The sequence below is a fragment of the Monodelphis domestica genome, chromosome 2, assembly GCF_027887165.1.
Source record: "Monodelphis domestica isolate mMonDom1 chromosome 2, mMonDom1.pri, whole genome shotgun sequence".
Classification (NCBI taxonomy): Eukaryota; Metazoa; Chordata; class Mammalia; order Didelphimorphia; family Didelphidae; genus Monodelphis; species Monodelphis domestica.
In genome coordinates, this window is record NC_077228.1 from 481,396,307 (window position 1) to 481,415,826 (window position 19,520).

The 19,520-nt window shown below is 44.9% G+C and overlaps 1 protein-coding gene across 3 annotated transcripts; it reads right to left on the reverse strand.

The window, feature by feature from the left end:
* Positions 1 to 321: 321 nt before the first annotated feature.
* On the reverse strand, positions 322 to 19,296 carry LOC100033120 (oviduct-specific glycoprotein). Of its 3 annotated transcripts, none has more exons than XM_056819204.1 (11): positions 11,927 to 19,296; positions 10,909 to 10,938; positions 9,824 to 10,028; positions 9,159 to 9,215; positions 8,812 to 8,977; positions 8,239 to 8,363; positions 7,723 to 7,846; positions 7,438 to 7,620; positions 6,732 to 6,848; positions 1,888 to 2,023; positions 322 to 1,124 (listed from the first exon to the last, which is right to left on the reverse strand). In XM_056819204.1, the coding sequence occupies exons 1-11, from the start codon at positions 11,949 to 11,951 to the stop codon at positions 493 to 495; spliced, it is 1,800 nt and encodes a 599-aa protein (XP_056675182.1). In that variant the 5' UTR covers positions 11,952 to 19,296; the 3' UTR covers positions 322 to 492. The 3 variants fall into 3 exon arrangements, with proteins under 3 accessions (XP_056675182.1, XP_007485198.2, XP_007485200.1); XM_007485136.3 differs by having other exon boundaries at positions 11,592 to 19,296; XM_007485138.3 differs by having other exon boundaries at positions 928 to 1,124; positions 1,985 to 2,023; positions 11,592 to 19,296.
* Between the last annotated feature and the right edge of the window lie 224 nt (positions 19,297 to 19,520).

The window sequence follows — 19,520 nt, forward strand, 5'->3', positions numbered from 1 at the left end:
CAAGGAGAGAATGCATTCCAGGCAGGGAAGACGGCCTTTACAAAAGCATGAAATGTGAAATTTGGGGTAAAGGAAGGTAGACCAGAGTTCAAATCTGGCCTCAGACACTTTCTAACTGTGTGACCCTAGGCATGCCACTTGTTTACCTCAGTTTCCTCATGTGTAAAAAGGGGATAATAGCAGCACCTATCTTCCAGGATTGTTATGAGGGAAAAAATGAGATAATAATTATAAATAGCATAGCATAGATGCCTGGAATACAGTAATCATTACATAAGTGATTTGCTATTATGTTGTGACAATAGGAAGACAGAGACAGAATTCTTAAATTCATCTGTTTTATTCATTAAAAAAAACAACATGTTTTAAAAAGATGAGCTCAGGTGCCTCATGTCTCTATTCTAACAAATGAGACTTGTCCAACACTTGCAGCTTCAGAAGGCCCAGAGTTTTCCCTTCTCTTTCTGGGTACCACAGGTTCTTTTTCTATATCTACAGAGAAGTATTCCGGTTTGTAGTGGGGGGTACTGGTTTGGAGATGGGAAAATTGTGAGAAGGGACAGTGGAGCCAGTAGGGGGGCTTTTCCTATCTACATGGAGAATGGTGGGGTTACCAGGAACCTGGGTGCTTGCTTTCAAGGTGTGGGTGTCCTGAGGAGGGGTGCTACCAACAGGTGGAACAGAAGTATATCTAGGAGCAGAGGAGGTCTTCTTCAGTGGAACCTGGGTGCTTGCTTTCAAGGTGTGGGTGCCCTGAGGAGGGGTGCTACCAACAGGTGGAACAGAAGTATATCTAGGAGCAGAGGAGGTCTTCTTCAGTGGAACCTGGGTGCTTGCTTTCAAGGTGTGGATGCTCTGAGATGGGGTGCTACCAACAGGTGGAACAGTAGTATATCTAGGAGCAGAGGAGGTCTTCTTCAGCCACTGAGTAATAAAGTTCAGCTTGTGTACATTCTGAGTGCTGGAATTACGGTAAGATGTTGGAGTCACCTCCAAATTGTAAGGGGTGGTATTAAGAGGTCCTGGCATTTCTTGATGGGGAGAAGTCTTCCTTTGAGGGGTCAAAGTAGAAACATCAAGAGGAATCTGGAGGTTCGTTGGAGGTGGAAGAGTTGAGTGGAACTCTAGAGTTAGGGCATAAAGAGTTGGTTGGAATCCTGTTTCTGATCTCCCCCCCTTCCCCAAACTCCCACCAAGTCTACTTGGGATTGTATTTCATAGCTTTTAAGGAATTTGCCCTTCCTCTTGCTAGTCTACATTCTCTTACCCCAGGGGCATTTGAAAATGGCTCTCACTGAGCTACACATGACTTAGAGGACATCTTCTCACTTTTAAAAGCTCCCAACTGTCCAGCTGTACTTCTATCCTTTGTACTTAACTAAAAGCTATTGCCAATCTGACCATAACCTCAATGAGGTTCTCTTTGTCCTCATGAGTGAATTGGGCCCTTCCTCAAAGTATTCTGAAGGAGCAACCTCTGAGCCCTGAATAGATACTTCCTGAGTATTCATGTTTTGCAGGGCACTGGATAAATGAAATTTCCTGTCAGAATGGAAAAAGCCATAGCCTAAGAGTCAAAAGGTCTGGATTCTAGTTCCAGGCCTTCCCCTGACTGTATGAATTTAGGTTAGTGCTTGACTCCCCTGGGTCTTAGTCTCCTCGTCTATAAAATGCAGCAAGTAGATTAGATTGACCTCCAAGCTTCTTTCCAGCAGCGCCAACTCTCAATCCCAACTCTAACCCCTAGTCAAAGATATGAGAGCAAACCCAAGACCCATTACATGTCTGCTGCAAGGCTCAGGTGAAGAGGCCTGGGGTTCTTGCACCCTAGAGCCTGAACAGGACTTGATCCAGGTTCCCTTTCCTGCTAGATGTCATTTAACTTACTACTCTCAGTCAAGAGGTCCTTTAACGTATTAACAAGAGGGAAACGACCCTGCCCACAGAAAGAGCCCCTGAAGTCATCCAGATCCAAGGACCATACCATGGCTCCTCCATATTGTTTTTCCCTTATGAACCATGCCTGTGAAAGAAAATAACTGTTAGTTGGCTCACTGTTCCAAGCACCATACAGATTGGGTGCTATGGGAGAGACAAGGAAGGAGGAGACACAGTTTCTGACTTTTGGGAGCCCTCAGTCTGCTGAGGAGACTACCAACCCATGAGAACACAAAGAGGGCAGCCAGTAAGCCACCCTCTCCTCTTGTGGTCAGGTGGAATAGTGAATATGATCTTGAAGGAAAGTTTGATACTCAAAAAAACTGCCAAGGATGAGTCACAGTTTCTTTTCCTTGTCTCAGTCTTCTGAAGATTAATTTCTAAAGCATTCTAAACCCCATCACCACACTAAATCAGGAAGATTTGGGTTCAAATTCTACCTAGGACACACATTTTGGTTGTGGGACCCTGAATAGATCACATAACTCTCTAAGATGAGAAGGTGAGAGGGTGCCTCTATATTTTGGTAGAGGGACTTCCTTGCTGAGAACTTCTTAAAGCAATGAAATCACAGGTTCAGTACAAAATAAAATGCTAGACTAGTCAGAAGACCTAATCAAGTTCTAATCTTGGTCCTAGAATTCATTAGCAATATGACTTGGACAAATTAACCTCTCTGAGTGTCACTTCCCTGGATGGTAAGTTATTTTGGTACAAAATGACACAATGGAGGGGGGATCCACTGGACTGGAGTCAAACTAGGTTTAAATTCCAATTTTGCCACTTACCATTTGGGTTATCTTGGGTAAGTCACTTAACCTTTATAAGCATCAGTTTTCTTCTCAGTAAAATGAGAGGGTTGAACTAGATGGCCTCTGAGGTTCAACCCAGCGCTCAGTCTATGACTCTTTGATCTGTGATCACTAAGATTCCTTCTAACTCTAGGAAACTTTTGTCTGTGAAATGCAGACATACTCCAAAACCCTTTGATCTTCTCATTCTACACTTTCTCCCTTTTCATAGCTTCAGCTATGCCTGCCACATAGATGACTCCCAGATTGTCATGTCTGTCCTCAACTCTTTTACAGTTCTTTACCTCCAACTGTCTCCTGAACATTTCCTCATAAATACTCCACCTCAAACTCAATATTCTTTCAATAATATGATCATTCTCATCTATGACCTATAAATCCTTCTTTCTTCCCTCAAAACAGATGGGCCTCTGCAACAGGGAGGAGATTACTGTTACTAAATAGCACTGTGCAAATCTCCAGACTCGTCCCAATATATTCTCTTTTTTTCTAGTTCGTTTCTGACCTGGGTCATCTGCACAGTCTGTTCCAGAGAGAACTGATGGATGAATTAATTAGAAAGGCCAGATAACTATGTGTCATAATCTAAATGAAGGATGTTTTTCTTTAGTTTATCCAAAAGTAATAACTAGGTTTATTTCATTGGAGAGAGAGAGAGAGAGAGAGAGAGAGAGAGAGAGAGAGAGAGAGAGAGAGAGAGAGAGAGAGAGAGAGAGAGAGAGAGAGAGAGACGAAGGAAGGGAGAGAGGGAGGGAGGGAGGAAGAGAAAGGAAGGAAGGAAGGAAGGAAGGAAGGAAGGAAGGAAGGAAGGAAGGAAGGAAGGAAGGAAGGAAGGAAGGAAGGAAGGAAGGAAGGAAGGAAGGAAGGAAGGAAGGAAGGAAGGAAGGAAGGAAGGAAGGAAGGGAGGAAGGGAGGAAGGGAGGAAGGGAGGAAGGGAGGAAGGGAGGAAGGGAGGAAGGAAGGAAGGAAGGGAGGAAGGGAAGTCACGGTCTTATATGCAATAGTACTTAAAGAGAAATTCCTATGTAATCCTTAGAACCCTTCACTCTCTTTTCTGCCACCACAAGACTATCACCATAGTAGAAGAAGGAGACCTTATGGGACCAAGAGCCATCTGTATTTTTCTCGGTTTCATGAGTGATCATGAAATATGAAATGTCTAAGGTCCAACCCACCAGTGAAGGGCTTCTGCTGTATTTCTTAGGTTAGTTCTGTTGCCAGGATTATATTTTAAATCTTTCCAGTTTCATAGAAACTAGCAAAGCTTAAGTGTTTAGATTTGATCCCATAGACAACCAGGGGGAAGCTAGGTGGCAGAGGGGATAGAGTGTTGAACTTAGAGTCAGGAAGACCTGAGTTCAGATCCTGATTCAGATACTTCCTAGCTGTGACACCCTGGGCAAGTCACTTGACATCTCTTAGCCTCAATTTTCTCATCTGTAAAGTGGGAACAATAATAGTGCTACCACATAGGATTATTAAAAGGACTAAATGAGATGAAATGTGCAAAATATTTTACAACCCTTAAAAGTTCCATTTAAGTACTAGCTATTATTGATGTTAACAGCAGGGGGAGAAAGGCATGCAAAAAGATGGCTTACAAAGGTTAATCTTTACAACATCCATTCTAATGCCTCATCATGTCATGCAGTTGACCTTCCTGTGTATGTCCCTGGGTTCTCAGCCCAAGCTCTGCTGTCATGGCTTTGGATAATGTAGGATCTATGTCACACAATGAAGGACTGATTTAGGCTTTTAAGGAGGACTGGACGTGTTTTAATCATTAGTATTTAAGATACCTTACCATGAATTAGCGGGTCTGATCCTTTCCCAAGGCTAGATAGGTAGGAAACAGGAGCTCAAAAACCTTCAGTGCCTCCCACTGCCTACAAAGCTGAAACACCGAAGCCTGGCATTTTAGCCCTCCATAACAGCCCAAACCTACTTCTCAAATCCTACTCCCTTACACCAGCCCTCTGCTCCAGACATCCTGGTGTACACATTACTCCATTTGCCTGCCTCCCTCTTAGCCTTTGCTCCTACCCCCTGCCTGCTTGACTATAAACACCACAGTTCACTTTCCTTTATGACAAAAAAGGCTGTTGATGTACTTGGGCCAAGATGGGAGACAGGAGAAGATGCTGGAGACTGGAGAAGGTAAGTGGAAATCCGTAAAGAGGACCAAAGGCCGAGTCACGGAATGTCAGGCTGGCCAGCCTGTGGCATGGATGCTCTCTGAATATCACCAAAGACTCTCCCATTGACCTAAAGAATACTGCGGTGCTCAAGCGGCATCAGTCATCCCAGGGTGCAGAAAGTACTGGATGGTCACAATGGGAAAATGTTTCTTGAAGTTAGAGGAAAGAGACCATCTTTGTTCTTAAAGTATTCTTAGCCTAAGGCCAGTAATACATAAAATACGTGAAGTCTGGAAAGTGTATTTTTATGCCCTCCCAGCTACAAATACTAGGTACTCCCCTCTTTCACGTCCCCTCAGTTGCCAGGGTTCTTGAGCAGCCTCCTAACTGCCCAGGGCTCCCCAGCTACTCAGGACTCTGTGTCCTGATGTCTCTCTTTCCCCACTTCTGCCAAATCTGCTCTCCCATCTATCTAACTCTGGGAAAGGAGTGGATCCACTAACCCACGCTAAGGTGTAAATATCTAATCAAGGTTTAATGTGCTGTGCTGTGGGTATTTATAATGCTTTTACTCACAACTAGCATCTCAACCCAAAGGAATGAAACTTGAATTGAGGAAAAAGAGGAAGGTTAGACATCGGTATTGTGTCAAAGGTTGAGAGCAGAGGCTTTCCTGTATGCCCCCAACCAAATCCCATGAAAAAGACAGCTGCTTACTTCCCAAAGTAACTCTAACACGCCAACTTTCTCTCTGTCCTGCCTGTCTGTGTGTCTCTGTGTGTCCATCTCTCTCTTTCTCCCTCTCCCCCTTTTCTCTTCTCTCTCCCCCCTTTTCTCTCTCTCCCTCCCTCCTTCTCCATCTCTCTCTCTCTCTCTCTCTCTCTCTGTTTCTCTCTCTCTCTCTGTGCATGCGCATGTGTGTATGTGTGTGTGTGTGTGAGTGAGAGAGAGAGAGAGTCAGAGAAAGAGAAAGAGACAGAGAGAAACAGAGAGACAGAGACAGGGAGAGAGACAGAGATTGGGAAGAAGAGAGGGAGAGAGAGAGACAGAGAGAAACAGAGAGAGAGAGAGAGAGAGAGAGAGAGAGAGAGAGAGAGAGAGAGAGAGAGAGAGAGAGAGAGAGAGAGAGAGAGAGAGAGAGAGAGTTCACTTTGGATGGTGGGAAAATTCCCAACAAACAAGCAGGCCTTTTCTTCATCCCTAGAGTGTTTTCTCTCTCAAAGACAGAGGCTCGGTGAGCCATCTTGTAGAGTCACACAAAAGGCTCCCATTGAGGATTCATTTTACTTCTAGTCTCCCTCGTTCTTGACCTCCCCATCTCACTTGGATTTTGTGTATGGGTCTGTCTCTGTCTCTGTCTTTCTGTCTTGGTCTCTGACTCTCCCTCTCTCTTTTTCTCCCTCTCCCTCTCTCTCTCTTCTCTCTCTGTCTCTGTCTCTCTTTTTCTCCCTCTCCCTCCCTCTATCTCTCTCACTGTCTCTCTCTTTTTCTCCCTCTCCCTCCCTCTCTGTCTCTCTCTCTGTCTCTTTTTCTCCCTCTCCCTCCCTCCCTTCCTCTCTCTGTCTCTGTCTGTCTCTCCTCTCTCTGTCTCTGTCTCTCTGTCTCTGTCTCTCTCTCCTCTCTCTCTTCTCTCTCTCTGTCTCTTTCTCTGTCTCTCTCTTTTTCTCCCTCTCCCTTCCTCCCTCCCTTCCTCTCTCTGTCTCTGTCTCTCTTTCTCTCTCTGTCTCTCTTTCTCTCACACACACACACACTCTTTAGAACCACTCTTACATTGGGCCCTGTTAGGTGTCCCCAAGAATTGGAGCCCCATAGAACCTTGAGGAAGGAAGAGTCAGATCCTTACTTTATAAGCAAAGCTGTGGGTATCATCATAACTGAGCCAGTCATTCTTCTTATAAGCATAGGGGACTCTTTGCTGATCAACCCATTTCACAGTGGCCTTCTTGAGGAAGGGACAGATCTGTTGACCAAGCACAGATAAGAGTGGGGTGAATGAGAGACATGAGCAGAGGTGATGAGTATGGAGGGAGGGGTGGTCTATGGGGTCACCATCCTCCCTGAGAGCTGAAGACTAACTAGGCATATATGGTATATGTATGGTGAAGGGAGAGAAAAGCACATGTGTTGGCATGCCAGGGAGGTGGAAGACCAAAGGACCCCAGACTCTCCCTTCTTCCCAGGAGGTGGAGCTTCACCAGTTATTATGCACATCCAGTATGTACAATGGTCACTCGAATTAAGATAGCTCTTTAAAGGACACATAGCCTATCTCTGATCCTCTCTACTTCTGTGAGATACGAAAGGATGGATTTAGAAGCACCTTTTTCTGTTTCTTCCCCTCATTGCACTGATCATAGGGAAGAATACATCCTCCTTACCCTCTGCACACACACTGAGATTATCCCCAGCATTTCCAAGGTCTCAGACCATACTTTACCACCTCAACTTCTTTCCCCAGCCACCCCTCTCCCAACTACACAAAAATATCTGGCTTGTAGGATTTTTCCAAAGGTGCCCTTTGCCCTCCCTGAAAGATCTCCCCTAATTACCTCATAATAAGCCCATAACCCAGATTCCTGAGTATAATTCCCAGGGGATGCTGGTCCAAAAGCAGGAGCCCCTACTCCCTTGTTAGAGCTCAGAATGTCAAAGGTACGTCCATAGGTAGGAAACCCCATGATGAGCTTCTCTCGGGGAGCTCCCTTCTCTTCCCACAGCTTCATGGCAAATTCCTGCAGAGGTGAGAATGGGTTCCTGTCTATTCTTTCTTGGTGGGAGTGCCACCAATTCCCCTAGACCCAGGAGTAGAAACCAGCCCATGTCCGACTTCTTACACAATTTAAGTAGTCTCCTTGCTTCCTTTTCCAACTTGATCCATACAGGGGGCTATTGTGCCCAGTGACCATATCCCAACTTCCGTGGAAGTCAAAAGTCAAGACACTGATATAATCCAGAATACTAGAAAGGAAAGTTGTGGAAGAACATGAACAGGCAGTACTCATTCCGAAAAAAGGCAGAAGCTTTTTATCCCAAAGTTGTTCCTTTGCTGTTTTCTACCAGTCCATCCTGGGGGCCTGAGTTTTCTGCCATACTTTTTCTCCCTATCATTCCAACAGTTCTTAAAATTCTTCTCCTTCCAATGAAGTCTTTCTGGACCAATGGCTGCCTGGCTATGGAGCTCCCATGTCTCTCCCATTACGCTCCACCTTGAAATGCATTCTCTTGTTGGGTAACCAACATAAGCACCCATTTCTTTTTATTTTCTATTTTTGGTCCATCATCCATTTGCACTAGAGTGTACTTCTTAGATTCTGTGCTTCCAGAAGTAGCCAGGATCCCCGCTTCCTCACCTGCCAATGTAGGCCACGTCATAGGCAAGGTTGATGATGTGATAGTCACCAGACACAGCCGCAGTGACCAGCAGCCTGCGTTTCCTAGTGGCCTTGGACTCTTTACGGAATGCAAGCAGGAGTTCCTAGAGAAAGGAGATGGAGAGAGAAGCAAGCAGAGAGAGGAAGGGGAAAAGACATGAACCGTAAGGGAGACCAGTAGAGAAGGAGGCAGATGGAGAGAAGCAAGCACAGAAGGCAGACCATGAAGAGGAGGCCAGGAAAGGCATAGATGGAGACCAGGGAAGGAGGGATGGACAGAGTGGGGCAAGCAGGGTTAAAGACTCCAAGGAAAAGGCAATGGAGGCAGACAGGGATGGAGAGAAGGGGCCAAAGGGAAAGCAGCCAGGACTCTTGCCCATTCTCATAAACTTCTTTGGGGTTGGGAGTATTTTGTTTATTGTCATAAAAACCACCATTCCCACCTTCCCTGGCTATGAGAAAGATGTACAGACTCAGGGGACTCCCCCAAAGCATCTCCACTCCTGACCCAGAGTCTCCCTCTCCCTTCTAACCCCAGGAGAGAGACTTTACTCGGATCAGGAAGGAGAACCGGTCCCGGTCCTGGAAAGGACTTCCCCTAAATGTCGGGTACTGGAAGAAAAGATCAAGCCCATCAAAGGAGTGCTTCCGCAAGAAGTCAATGACTGAGGAGATGAAGCTTTTCCGGTTCTCACGCGTGGAGAGCATTGTGGTAAATCTGTGGGGAAGATCTGGGAATCAGGAGGGTCCCACAGGGTCTCCTGGGCTGAACTCCAAAGAAGTACCAGGCTGACGTACCAACTGGCACAGGCAAAGGCTTGGGGGCAAAGGTGGTCCTCAATAAACTCAATAAACAAGGGATTCCCCAAACCAAAGGGGTGACAATGGAGAGTCCTCACCTGCTCGTGCCAAAGTTCCAGCCCCCGATGGACAGCAGCGTTCGGAGTTCCTTGTTTCTGTGATGGGGAAGAAGAGATAGGAGGAATCTCAGAGGGCTCTCTGCCCTCAGGAGCAAATAAGAGGCAGAAACAAGGTTTGAATCCTATTCTCCTAACTCCAGATTGTTTTGTTCATTTCTGGTCAGACTTAGAAAATGGGCAAATCCCAAGACTGCTGCTTTCCTGAGAATCGATTGGCTTTTCCATTTTTTTCTACCTCTATTTATACATTTCCCTTCTGTAGAAAGGGAAAGATACAGGGGCAGCAGTGTTAGGGGGACCCAACTTCCCCAATATCTCTCAGGGCAGCTGGGTGGCTCAGTGGATGGAGAGCCAGGAGGTCCTAGGTTCAAATCTGGCCTCAGATACTTCCCAGTTGTGTGACCCTAGAAAAGTCACTTACCCCTGATTTTCTATCCTCTACTGCTCTTCTTAGAATTGATGCTAAAACAGGAGAGAAGGGCTCACACCTTCTAGAATCCTAGAAGGCCAGGCCCAACAGGGGCCTGAGAGACCATCTAGGCCAAGCCTGTCATTTTACAGATGGGGAAACTGGAGTCTAGAGAAAAGTCACTCGATTCATACTGCTAATTAGGGTTCCGTCTGGCCCTCTCCCCACACAAGACCTTTCCTTGAGCTTGATAAGCTGTGGATAGATCTCCTTTTCATCATCCTTCTCTCCCGGGATAATCCTGTTGTTGTGCATCGAAGCAAAGGCGTACACCAGGTGGGTGCAGAGATGGGGGTCCAGGTCCTTGGGGAAGACTAAGGCAGGCCCCGGGCGGTACTGGGCCCAGCTGGTGAAGTAGCACACCAGTTTGAAGGAGGCACCTGGCACAGGAGAGCAGGCATTACTGGAGGAGGCACAACGGGATGGACTCCCCACAGCAGGCCGGACACAGCCCGGAGGAGCTGTGCTACTGAGATGGCTTTTAGAAATGGGAGAAGGGCAGCGAGGTGGTGAGGTGGACCGAGAGCCAGGCCTGGGCTCAAATGTGGCCTCACAGACTTCCTAGCTGTGTGACCCTGGGCAAGTCACTTCTCCCTCATTGCCCAGCCCTTACCACTCTTCTGCCTTAGAACTCATTCTTAGTATTGATTCTTGGACAGAAGGTAAGGATTTTGGGGTTTTAATTACTAATTAGGGGCAGCTAGGTGGCTCAATGGCTTAAGAGCCAGATCTGGAGGCAGGAGGCACTGGGTTCAAATATGTTCTCAGATACTTAGCTATGTGACCCTGGGCAAGTCACTGAACCCCCATTGCCTTGGAACCAATATTTAGAGACTAATTAGCCTATCCCCTCATTTTATAATTAAGGAAATTAAGTCCAAGGGAGGTGGAACTGCCTCAGGAAGGAAAGGGGGAAAATCTGAATTTTAAAATGTCAAAAAAAACCTCAAAATTGTCAAAAAATTCTTCTACGTGTAATTTGAAAAATGTTTAAAGTGGGAAAAAATAGATAAAAGCTACCTGGTTGGGGAGGGCAGGGGGTGGGGGGTGGGGGGGAAGGCAGGAACTAAGAGAGGCCAAAAGGCTTAATCCACACAGCTAGGACTTGAATGACCAAACCAGGACTTGATGACCTCCCAGTGGGTTATATTTCCCAGCAGGCCCTGAGCCATCTAAGAGAGGCTGTCATAGGGGTAGGGGAGGGGTGTAGGGGGGTACAGGGAGGATGGAGGGGGGTGAGAGCCGGTCCAGGATCCTTACCCAGCTGGAGCTGGAGCATGAGGGTTAAACCTGCAGGAGAAACAGGAAAATATTACACAGGCAACACAGGGGCTAGGGAGGCAGAAGACTGGGCTGGGAGCCCCTGCTTTGTTGCTAGCCTTTACCTCTGGGGCCCAGCAGCCTCCCTTCTAAAACAAGAGGGCTGGACTGGCTAACAATGACCATCCACAGAGAATAGCTAAGGTAGTCATCCTTGTTGTGCAAGCCCTTTCAGCCAGCTCTTTCTTTGATTTTTCAATGACCTCATTTGGGGTTTTCTTGGCAATGATACTTGGAGTGGTTGGCCATTTCCTTCTCCAGCCCATTTTACAGATAAAAAGATTGAGGCAGACAGGGTTAAGTGGCTTTCCCAGGATCTTTGCCATTTCCTTCTCCAGCCCATTTTACAGATGAAGAAATTGAGGTAAGTAGGGTCTAAATGACTTGCCCAAGGTCACACAACTAATATTTGCCATTTCCTGCTCCAATCCATTTTACAGAGAAAAAGATTGAGGCAGACAGGGTTAAGCGGCTTCCCCAGGGTCACACAGCTAGTCTTTGCCATTTCCTTCTCCAGCTCATTTAATAGATGAGGAAACTGAGGCAGACGGGATTAAGCGCTTTATTTGCCCATTAATCAAATGCATATTGTCTCATTTGAGCCTCCTAACATGAACACTTACCAGGGTCCGAGTGCCAATGTTTGTATTCCCCTTTGGCAGAAGAGCCGGAGTCCCGAGGAAGTGACGAGATTTGCCCAAACTCCCACGGGAGCAGCCCCCTCCCCCCGCCCCGACCCCTCACAGCCACCCGGAGAGGTGCCCAGCCTTTCAGAGGCAGAGAAGCTCTGCAGGAGAGCCGCGAGCATTCGAGTCCGTCCTTCCCGAGGCTCCCCGCAGCCCCTTCTCGTCGCTGAGGTGAGGAGCGTCGGCGGGGCAGAGCGGGGGACTCGGCACACCTGTCTGAAAGAGACTGGGGCTGGGAGCGAGGAAGCATCGCGGGATCTGGACACACTTACCGACCCGGAGCACAAGTCTCGTCATCTCCACAGTCCTCTAGCCGTGAAGCCACAGGATGGAGGCCACTTTTATGGCCACGGGGACGTCCCTTCAAAGGACGGGCCAGGCAGGGTCCCGTGCCAGCCCCGCGTGATTCATGGGCCCCTGTCATCGGGGGCAGGAACGCATCGCCCCGGAGTCACGGCGCCCCCGCAGAGCCCACCTGCCCGCCCTCCCCTCAGAGACCACCTGCTGCCGGTCCTCTGGCCCCAGTCATCGGGTTCAGAAATGCATCGCCCGGCAATCGCGGAGTCCCCAGAGCCCACCTGCCCGCCCTCTAGCAGACGGAGTGTCACCGGGCTGAGAAGCCCAGCACACGCCCCCCGCCTGTGACGCAGAGCCCACCCCCACTTCGACCACCCGGATCCTGTCACAGATCTTTTTTTTTTTAACCCTTATCTTATAGAATCAATATTGGTTCTAAGGCAGAAGAGCAGTAAGGGCTCAGCAATGGGAGTTGTGTCTTACCCACAGGGTCAGCGAGCTAGATTTGAGACCTATTTTGAACCCAGGACCTCCAGACTACAGGTCTGAGCACTCTCTCCACTGAACCACCCAGCTGCCCCATGTCACAGATCTAAAGTGAGAAGGGACCTTAGTGACCGTCTCATATAACCCCTCTTTTTTACAGATAACAGGATGTCAAAGCCAGGGAAAGCTAAGAGACTTGCCCAAGGTCACATCCACCCCCCATCCTTGGCACTCTTCCTCCCTTCTCTGTTTTTCTTTTCCTTCTCAGACTTTCTCTCTTGGGTAGAATGTGAACTCTGAGAGTAGTGACTGTTTTTGTCTTTGTATCCTCAGGGTAGCAACTGAAGCAGAAGAGGTACAGTGGCCCTCCAGTCAGGAAGACCAGAGTTTGAATCCAGATACTTATTAGCTATGTGACCTCGGTAAGTTAACTCTATTTTCCCATCTGTAAAAATGGAGATAAGAGCACCTAATTTTCACAGGGTTGTAAGAATAGATTAGCAATCTATCTATGTAGAGAGCACTGCAAACCTTCATGTGTTATGTAAATGCTAATTATTATTATTGGCACAATGATGGCATATAAGCCTTTAATAAATTGGCTGTTCATTGATTGACTAACTGGGAATCAGTTCCAATATCTGGTACTTTGTCTGTATCCCTAGTACCCATCCTCCCCTCCCTGGTAAAAATCTAACTTAAAAAGCAAGGCACTGAAGATACCTAGACAGACTTTTTCATTCCTATTTAGTGTTCCTCATTGGTACTTAGGACCCTTTTTGGATACTCTTCCCCCCTCTTACTAGTACTCAGTTTCTTCTCCTTCCTCCCTCTGATACCCCCCTCCTAGGGTTGTTCCTCATGCTTTGACTCTACACAAAGATTGAGAAATTTCAAAACTGCTTAGCAACGAGAAGCTCTGAAGAAATCCCTACACATTTTAAAATACTTTAACATCACACCTCTGACATTTGCTATTAAATATATTTGTTTCCCAAATTCATGAAACACTTTAAATTTTTTTTCCAATTAACAAGCATTTTTTTCCTCCCTCACTTCCTTATCACCTCCTTCTGTCCTTGTAACAAACAAGCATAGTGAAACCAAAATTCCCACACCAATTATGTTCCCAAATGTGTCTTATTCTGCACCATGAGTCAGTCATATCTATGTTAGAAGAGGGGTTGCATTCTTCACCACTGGTCCTCTGGAAGTACTCTTGATCATGCCATCAATGAGGGCTCCTAATTCTTTCAGAATTGTTCATTTTTACCATGATGTGGCTGTAAAACAAACTGTTAACCTGGATATATATACTTCATTGTGCATCGATTCACACTAGCTTCTCAGGTTCTTTTGAAACTGTTATCAATTTTTTTTAACCCTTACCTTCCATCTTGGAATCAATACTGTGTATTGGTTCCAAGGCAGAAGAGTGGTAAGGGCTAGGCTATGGGGTCAAGTGACTTGCCCAGAGTCACACAGCTGGGAATTGTCTTAGGTCAGATTTGAACCTAGGACTTCCCATCTCTAGGTCTGGCTCTCAATCCACTAAGCTACCCAGCTGCCCTGTTTTCATTTTTTACAGTGCAATAACATTCCATTTTATTCATATACCATAATTTGTTCAGCTCATTCCCCAGTTGATAGGTCCCTAGTTTCCTGGATGGTTTTTGTCTTTGGGATTCTTTTTTTTTTTTTGCTACTACAAAAAAAAAAGCTGTTATTAATTTTTTATGTTTAAGATCTTTTCTTTCCTTGATCCTTGATCTTTTTGGGTTATAAACCTAGTTAAATTATTGCTGGTTGGTTCAACGGGTATGTAGTCTAATATCTTTGGGCATCGTTCCAAATGATTTTCCAGAAAAGCCAAACCAATTCACAGACCAACAGTCCCTTAATATACATATTTTCCTTGAGCTCCTTCTACATTTAACATTTTGTGGCAAATTAACTTTGCTAATCTGATGGGTGTAAGGTGGAAGGAACTTCAGAGTTGCTTTAATTTCATTTCTCCAATAATGAGTGATCTGTGGCATTTTTTTTCTATAACCATAAACAGGTTGAATTTCTTCCTTTTAGAACCACCTCTCCCCATCCCTTGGCTATCTATATCACTGCTTGTCTGGACTATTACAGTACCCTCTTTTCTGACCTCATCTCTGATAGCAGATAGTTGCCCATTTTCACCATCAGCACTTCTTCCCTTATTCACAAGCCTTCAGTGATCACTGATTTTTCAAATTCTCTCCTAAGTATTCTGATGTGCCTCTGGGCTTAACAACGAACTCAATGAAGAATCACTTAGCATATCTTTGCCCATGTTCCCATTCTGGGTCCACTTTTACCCTGTCTTTCTGTGCCTGAAGATCATTTTCCTTGGCCAAGAAAATATGTCTTCTATCCATCCAATCATCTTCCATCCATGCCAACCACTACTTTTAATCCCTGCCTGGCTCTTCCCATTGCCCACTTTTCATTGCATGAGCATTTGTCACAAAATTAAAGTCCATGCCCCGCTTTAGCCTTCCAGATATTATTCTCACAAAATCTCTTGCTATTCTTCCTCAAAGGAACCCTCACTAATCTTTCTAGAAAAGATTTTGTAATGTTTTCCCAAAAACAAGAATGAAAGATCACATAAGTTTTCCTCCCCTCTACCTAAAATTCAAGGGGGCAATGGTCATTTATTTCTGCACTATCCCCAAACTGCCAGTTATGCCTAGATAATTGGAGTGACTCCCACAATTGTATAACATTTTTCTTTTTAGGACTTACCTTCTGTCTTAGAATCAATAAGTAGGCAATAGGGATTAAGTGACTTGCTCAAAATCACACAACTAGTGAGGCTATATTTTAACCCAGGACCCCTCATCTCCTGGTGCTCTATCCACAGTGCCATTTATATATTACCTTTGTGCCAGGTGTGTAATGTTTCCCAAATTCATCTACTTCTTCCTGTCTAGGTGGCCTATAGTATGTTTGGATGACAAAATATCTCTGCATTGACCTTCATCTAAGCAAATCTTCATGCTTTCCCTCCTCCAGCTCCTAGAATTCTTTGTGAATTTCTTTATACACTGCTTCTTTAACCTATCTTTTACCCATGTGATTTCTTTTGTACAATGTATACTTGTAAAGGTAGCTAGGTGGTAAAGCACTGGGCCTAGAGCGAGGAAGTCCTGAGTTTGAATCTGACCTCAAACACCTACCAGCTGTGTGCTCCTGGGCAAGTCAATTAACCTATTTGCCTCAGTTTCCCCAACTGTGAAATAGGCATCATATTAGTATCTGCTTGCCATGGTTGCTATGAGGACCAAATGGGTTATTTGCAAAGCACTTAGCACAGTGCCTCTCTGGCACTCTTTCCTGCTACCCAGAACCACATTCCAATCAAAGGTTTCCTCTGCCTCCATAATACCTATGAAGTCAAGGACTTCATTTGTCTACACTGCAAATTCACCACACTGCAAATTCATTTAAAGATATTTGTTTTCCTGCTGGTTCATTTCTTGGATTTTGTCTATTAGCTTTTGTCTCTCCTTTTACCCTGAAGCCACTTCCTGCCCTGAGCTTCTCACTTAAAATATTTTTCAATTAGATTTCTAAGACACAAGGCAAAAACATTCTTACCAGCCTTTATGCTGAAAATAAAGGTCCTCCTTGAAAAAGACAAAAAAATTACATGAGGGCAACATGGATGGGGGTTTTGACAGTGTCCTGGCAGACAGACTCAGGTACTGATTTATAAGACAGGCTTTTTTTGAAATCCAAACTCTGGCTCCTGGTGGATATACCTTGTAACCTCCTATGCAGTGCTATGGTCCATCTACACTGGGAGAGGGAACACCTCTAGCGACAGCATCTGTGAGACCACCACAGGCTTATGGTGCAAGGAGACTTCACAGGCATTCAAGAGAAACGATTTCAACTTGGTCTAGGGCTGGGGCCCAGACCCAGGGCAGCTGTGATGGACAAGGGGAAGTTCCAAATGTCACATATATACAAGAAAGCTAAGGGCATGACCCTCCTGTTCATACCCAAGAGCTCATGAAGACCTAGAACAAAAGGGATCAAATCCATTGTTTTCAAACAGCTGAATGCAGGGCTCTCTATATATGGGTCATTGTTTGACTTTTCCCTGAAACTGTGATATATGCAGGTGTGTTGGAGAAGTTGGGGGTGGGGAGAAGCTAGTCCTGGCCTCTTGTCAAAATGGAGTTAGTGCCAGGGAGAAGGCCTCCAGCGGTTTTTAGTAGTACCTTCAGGGCTAGGGCTATTTTCTCTTTTTCCTGTATGTAGGCTTTTGCATAAATTTGCCTCCCGTTAGTTCACAAGGCTTTTGAGCTCAGGAATTGTCTGCTCCCTCTTTTTTGTATGCCTAAAGCTTAACAGTGCCAGGCACATAATGTGTATTAAGTCAAACTCCATTCCTGAAAAAAAAAGAAAAAAATTTGTCTCCTTAAGGATGCTGTTCTGGTCATTCCATTACCAAAGATCATTCGATGAACTTCAGCCAGCCACTGACTCAGTGCCTCAGTCTCCTCCTTTGTAAGACAAGAACAGATTACATCATGGACCAATGGTAAAGAACAGCTGAAGAGAATTGTAGCATCAGTTAGAACTGGGATGGCACCAGCTTATCCAGTCTAAACTCATGTTAGACATCAAGGTCTAGGTAGCAGAGCAGAAAGTGCATCAATCACGCTGTCACACTAGTTCACCTAATCTACAACCACCCCCTCTTTTTTAAAGAACCCTTACTTTCTGTCTTAGTAACAACTCCAAGATAGAAGGGCAAGGGCTAGACAACGGGGGTTAAGCGACTTAACCAGGATCCCATACCTAGGTAGTGTCTGAGAACAAATTTGAGCCCAGAACCTCCCAACTTCAAGCTTGACACTCTATCCATGGAGCCACCTACCTAGCTGCCCCTCCGCCCTCTCTTCATTTTATGTGAGAAAAGTCCTAGAGAGAAGTGACTTGTCCAAGGACACCCAACCAGTTAATGAGATGACTTAGTGGTCACTTTGTTTAGGATGAAGAGATAAACCTGACCTTGAGAAGGGACCCTCAAAGGCTGGTTAGCCTGAGATTCCTATCCCTTTTTAAGGGATTCTTAACCTGTCAACTTGGATGGGAAAAGAAAATAACATCATTTCTGCATGACTGGTTTTCTTTATACCAGGTTATTTTGAGGTCCAATGCCATGGGGTGTGTAACACAAAAAATGATTAAGAAACCCTTGCTCCAAGAGGACCAGAGCATCAGTACTGTTGGGCGTGCAGACAAAATGGTTTCAAATCCCAGCTTAACCTTTAGGTAGCCTTGGACAAGTCACTTGCATAACTCATTGTTTCTTCACCTGCATTCCTGTGAACTTCTAGGCCTGTATTCATATATTCTTCCCCAACTAGATTCAGCCCCAGACTCTGCTCCTTGGTGGGTGATTCACTCCAAACCACTACAAAAGCCCCAAATGAGTCCAAGTTTCAGTGGCATCCCATTCTGCTAATCCATTTTGATATCCAAAAGGACACTTATGTAAACTTGGTTTATCTCCCTAGGCCTAGTGGTGAGATCAAGCCAGATTTTCCTAAACAGATCTTTGACTATTGGTATACTAAGAAAACACCCTCCACCAATGTAGATTGGCAACCATTTTTGCAATATTTAAGTTGCTTAGGGAGGGGACTGGGAAGTTCAGTGATTTGCCCAGGATAACAATTATTACATCAGGATTTACATTTATGTTCTCTTCCACTGTTTGTGGCTCTCTCTGAAGTGGTAGCAAGATGCACTTTTTTGATTCTCTGCATTTATAGAATTTTATGAAAAGAAGTCTAGAAAACTCTTACACTAGAATTTTTCCTTATTAATGTTACCTGTGTAATTTGTTTGCAAAACACCATTAATGTGCATTATTGCAAACTCATAAATCGCTTAATAGCCAACATTAATATAGTACCTACTGTGTCAGGCACTGTGCTAAACACTTGATATCTCATCCAATCCTCAAAAAAAACCTGAGGTAAGTGCTATCATTACCCCCATTTTACAACTAAGGAAAATAGAAGTGACTTGTCCAAAATCACACAACCCGTGGGTATCTGAGGCTGGATTTCCATTTAGGTCAGTCAAATTCCAGATTCAGCTCTTAACCCTCTGTGCTACCTAACCACTTTACCATCCCCATTCCAATTCAACAAGCATTAAATGCTGACTATTTGTTCAGTATTGGGGATACAAAGAAAATGAAAAGCCAGTCTTGCCCTCAAAGATTTCATCAGGTAAAAGAAGGATAAGGAAAGAGGCGTAACCACTAATAACAAAAATGAAATTGGTTAAAATTTAAAGAGAGGGGGAAGCCAGGTTCAAATTTGTCCTCAGACACTTCCTAGTTATGTGAACTGTGGCAAGTCACTTAAGCCCAAATGCCTAGCCCTTACAATTTAATATTTTAAAAAAATAGTTAACAAAGCATTACTGGTGTGGGAGGCATCCCTGAATCAGTTGTGTGTTGGCAGAGAACATCAACTTCTTGGGGCAAAAACTAAAAATACAAAAGGGGTGACCAGATGGTTTACTAGATAGAGAGCCAGGCCTGGAGACAGAAGGTCTGGTTCAAATCTGGCCTCAGGCCACTTCCTAGCTGTGAGACCCCAATGGTCCAGCCCTCACCAATTTTCTTTCTATCTTGGAACCAATATTTATTATCAATTCTAAGAAGGCAAAGATTAAAAAAAAAATCAATACAAAGCAAGAAAAATTTTTAAAAAAATTGTTCTGCAAAATAATTCCATCCTGACCTTTAAAAAACAAGCTATTAAAGCTGAAAGATGGACAGAGAAACAGATATTGAGATCAATTTCCTAAAAAGGTTTAATCAGCACAAATCAACTGCCAGTCAAGGTCAAGTGGTCATCAAGTAAAGAGGCTAAAAGGCCTCATCAGCTATTCTGTCAAGAGGATTCTTATTCAGTTATCATTTAGCCTACATAGTCACTAAGCCCCTTTTCCAACTCAGCTACTGTGAATTTTATCAAGGAAAACTTAACAAGGTTAACTGATGTACCTGAGGAG

Coding starts and splice junctions, on each gene's coding strand:
- LOC100033120 (XM_007485136.3), bottom strand. CDS start 11,904: ATGCTTCCTCGCTCCCAGCCCCAGTCTCTTTCAGACAGGTGTGCCGAG. Junction 8,978..9,158: donor TGGAACTTTGGCACGAGCAG/GTGAGGACTCTC, acceptor TCTTCCCCACAG/ATTTACCACAATGCTCTCCA. Junction 2,024..6,731: donor CCCACAGCTTTGCTTATAAA/GTAAGGATCTGA, acceptor TTTCTTTCACAG/GCATGGTTCATAAGGGAAAA.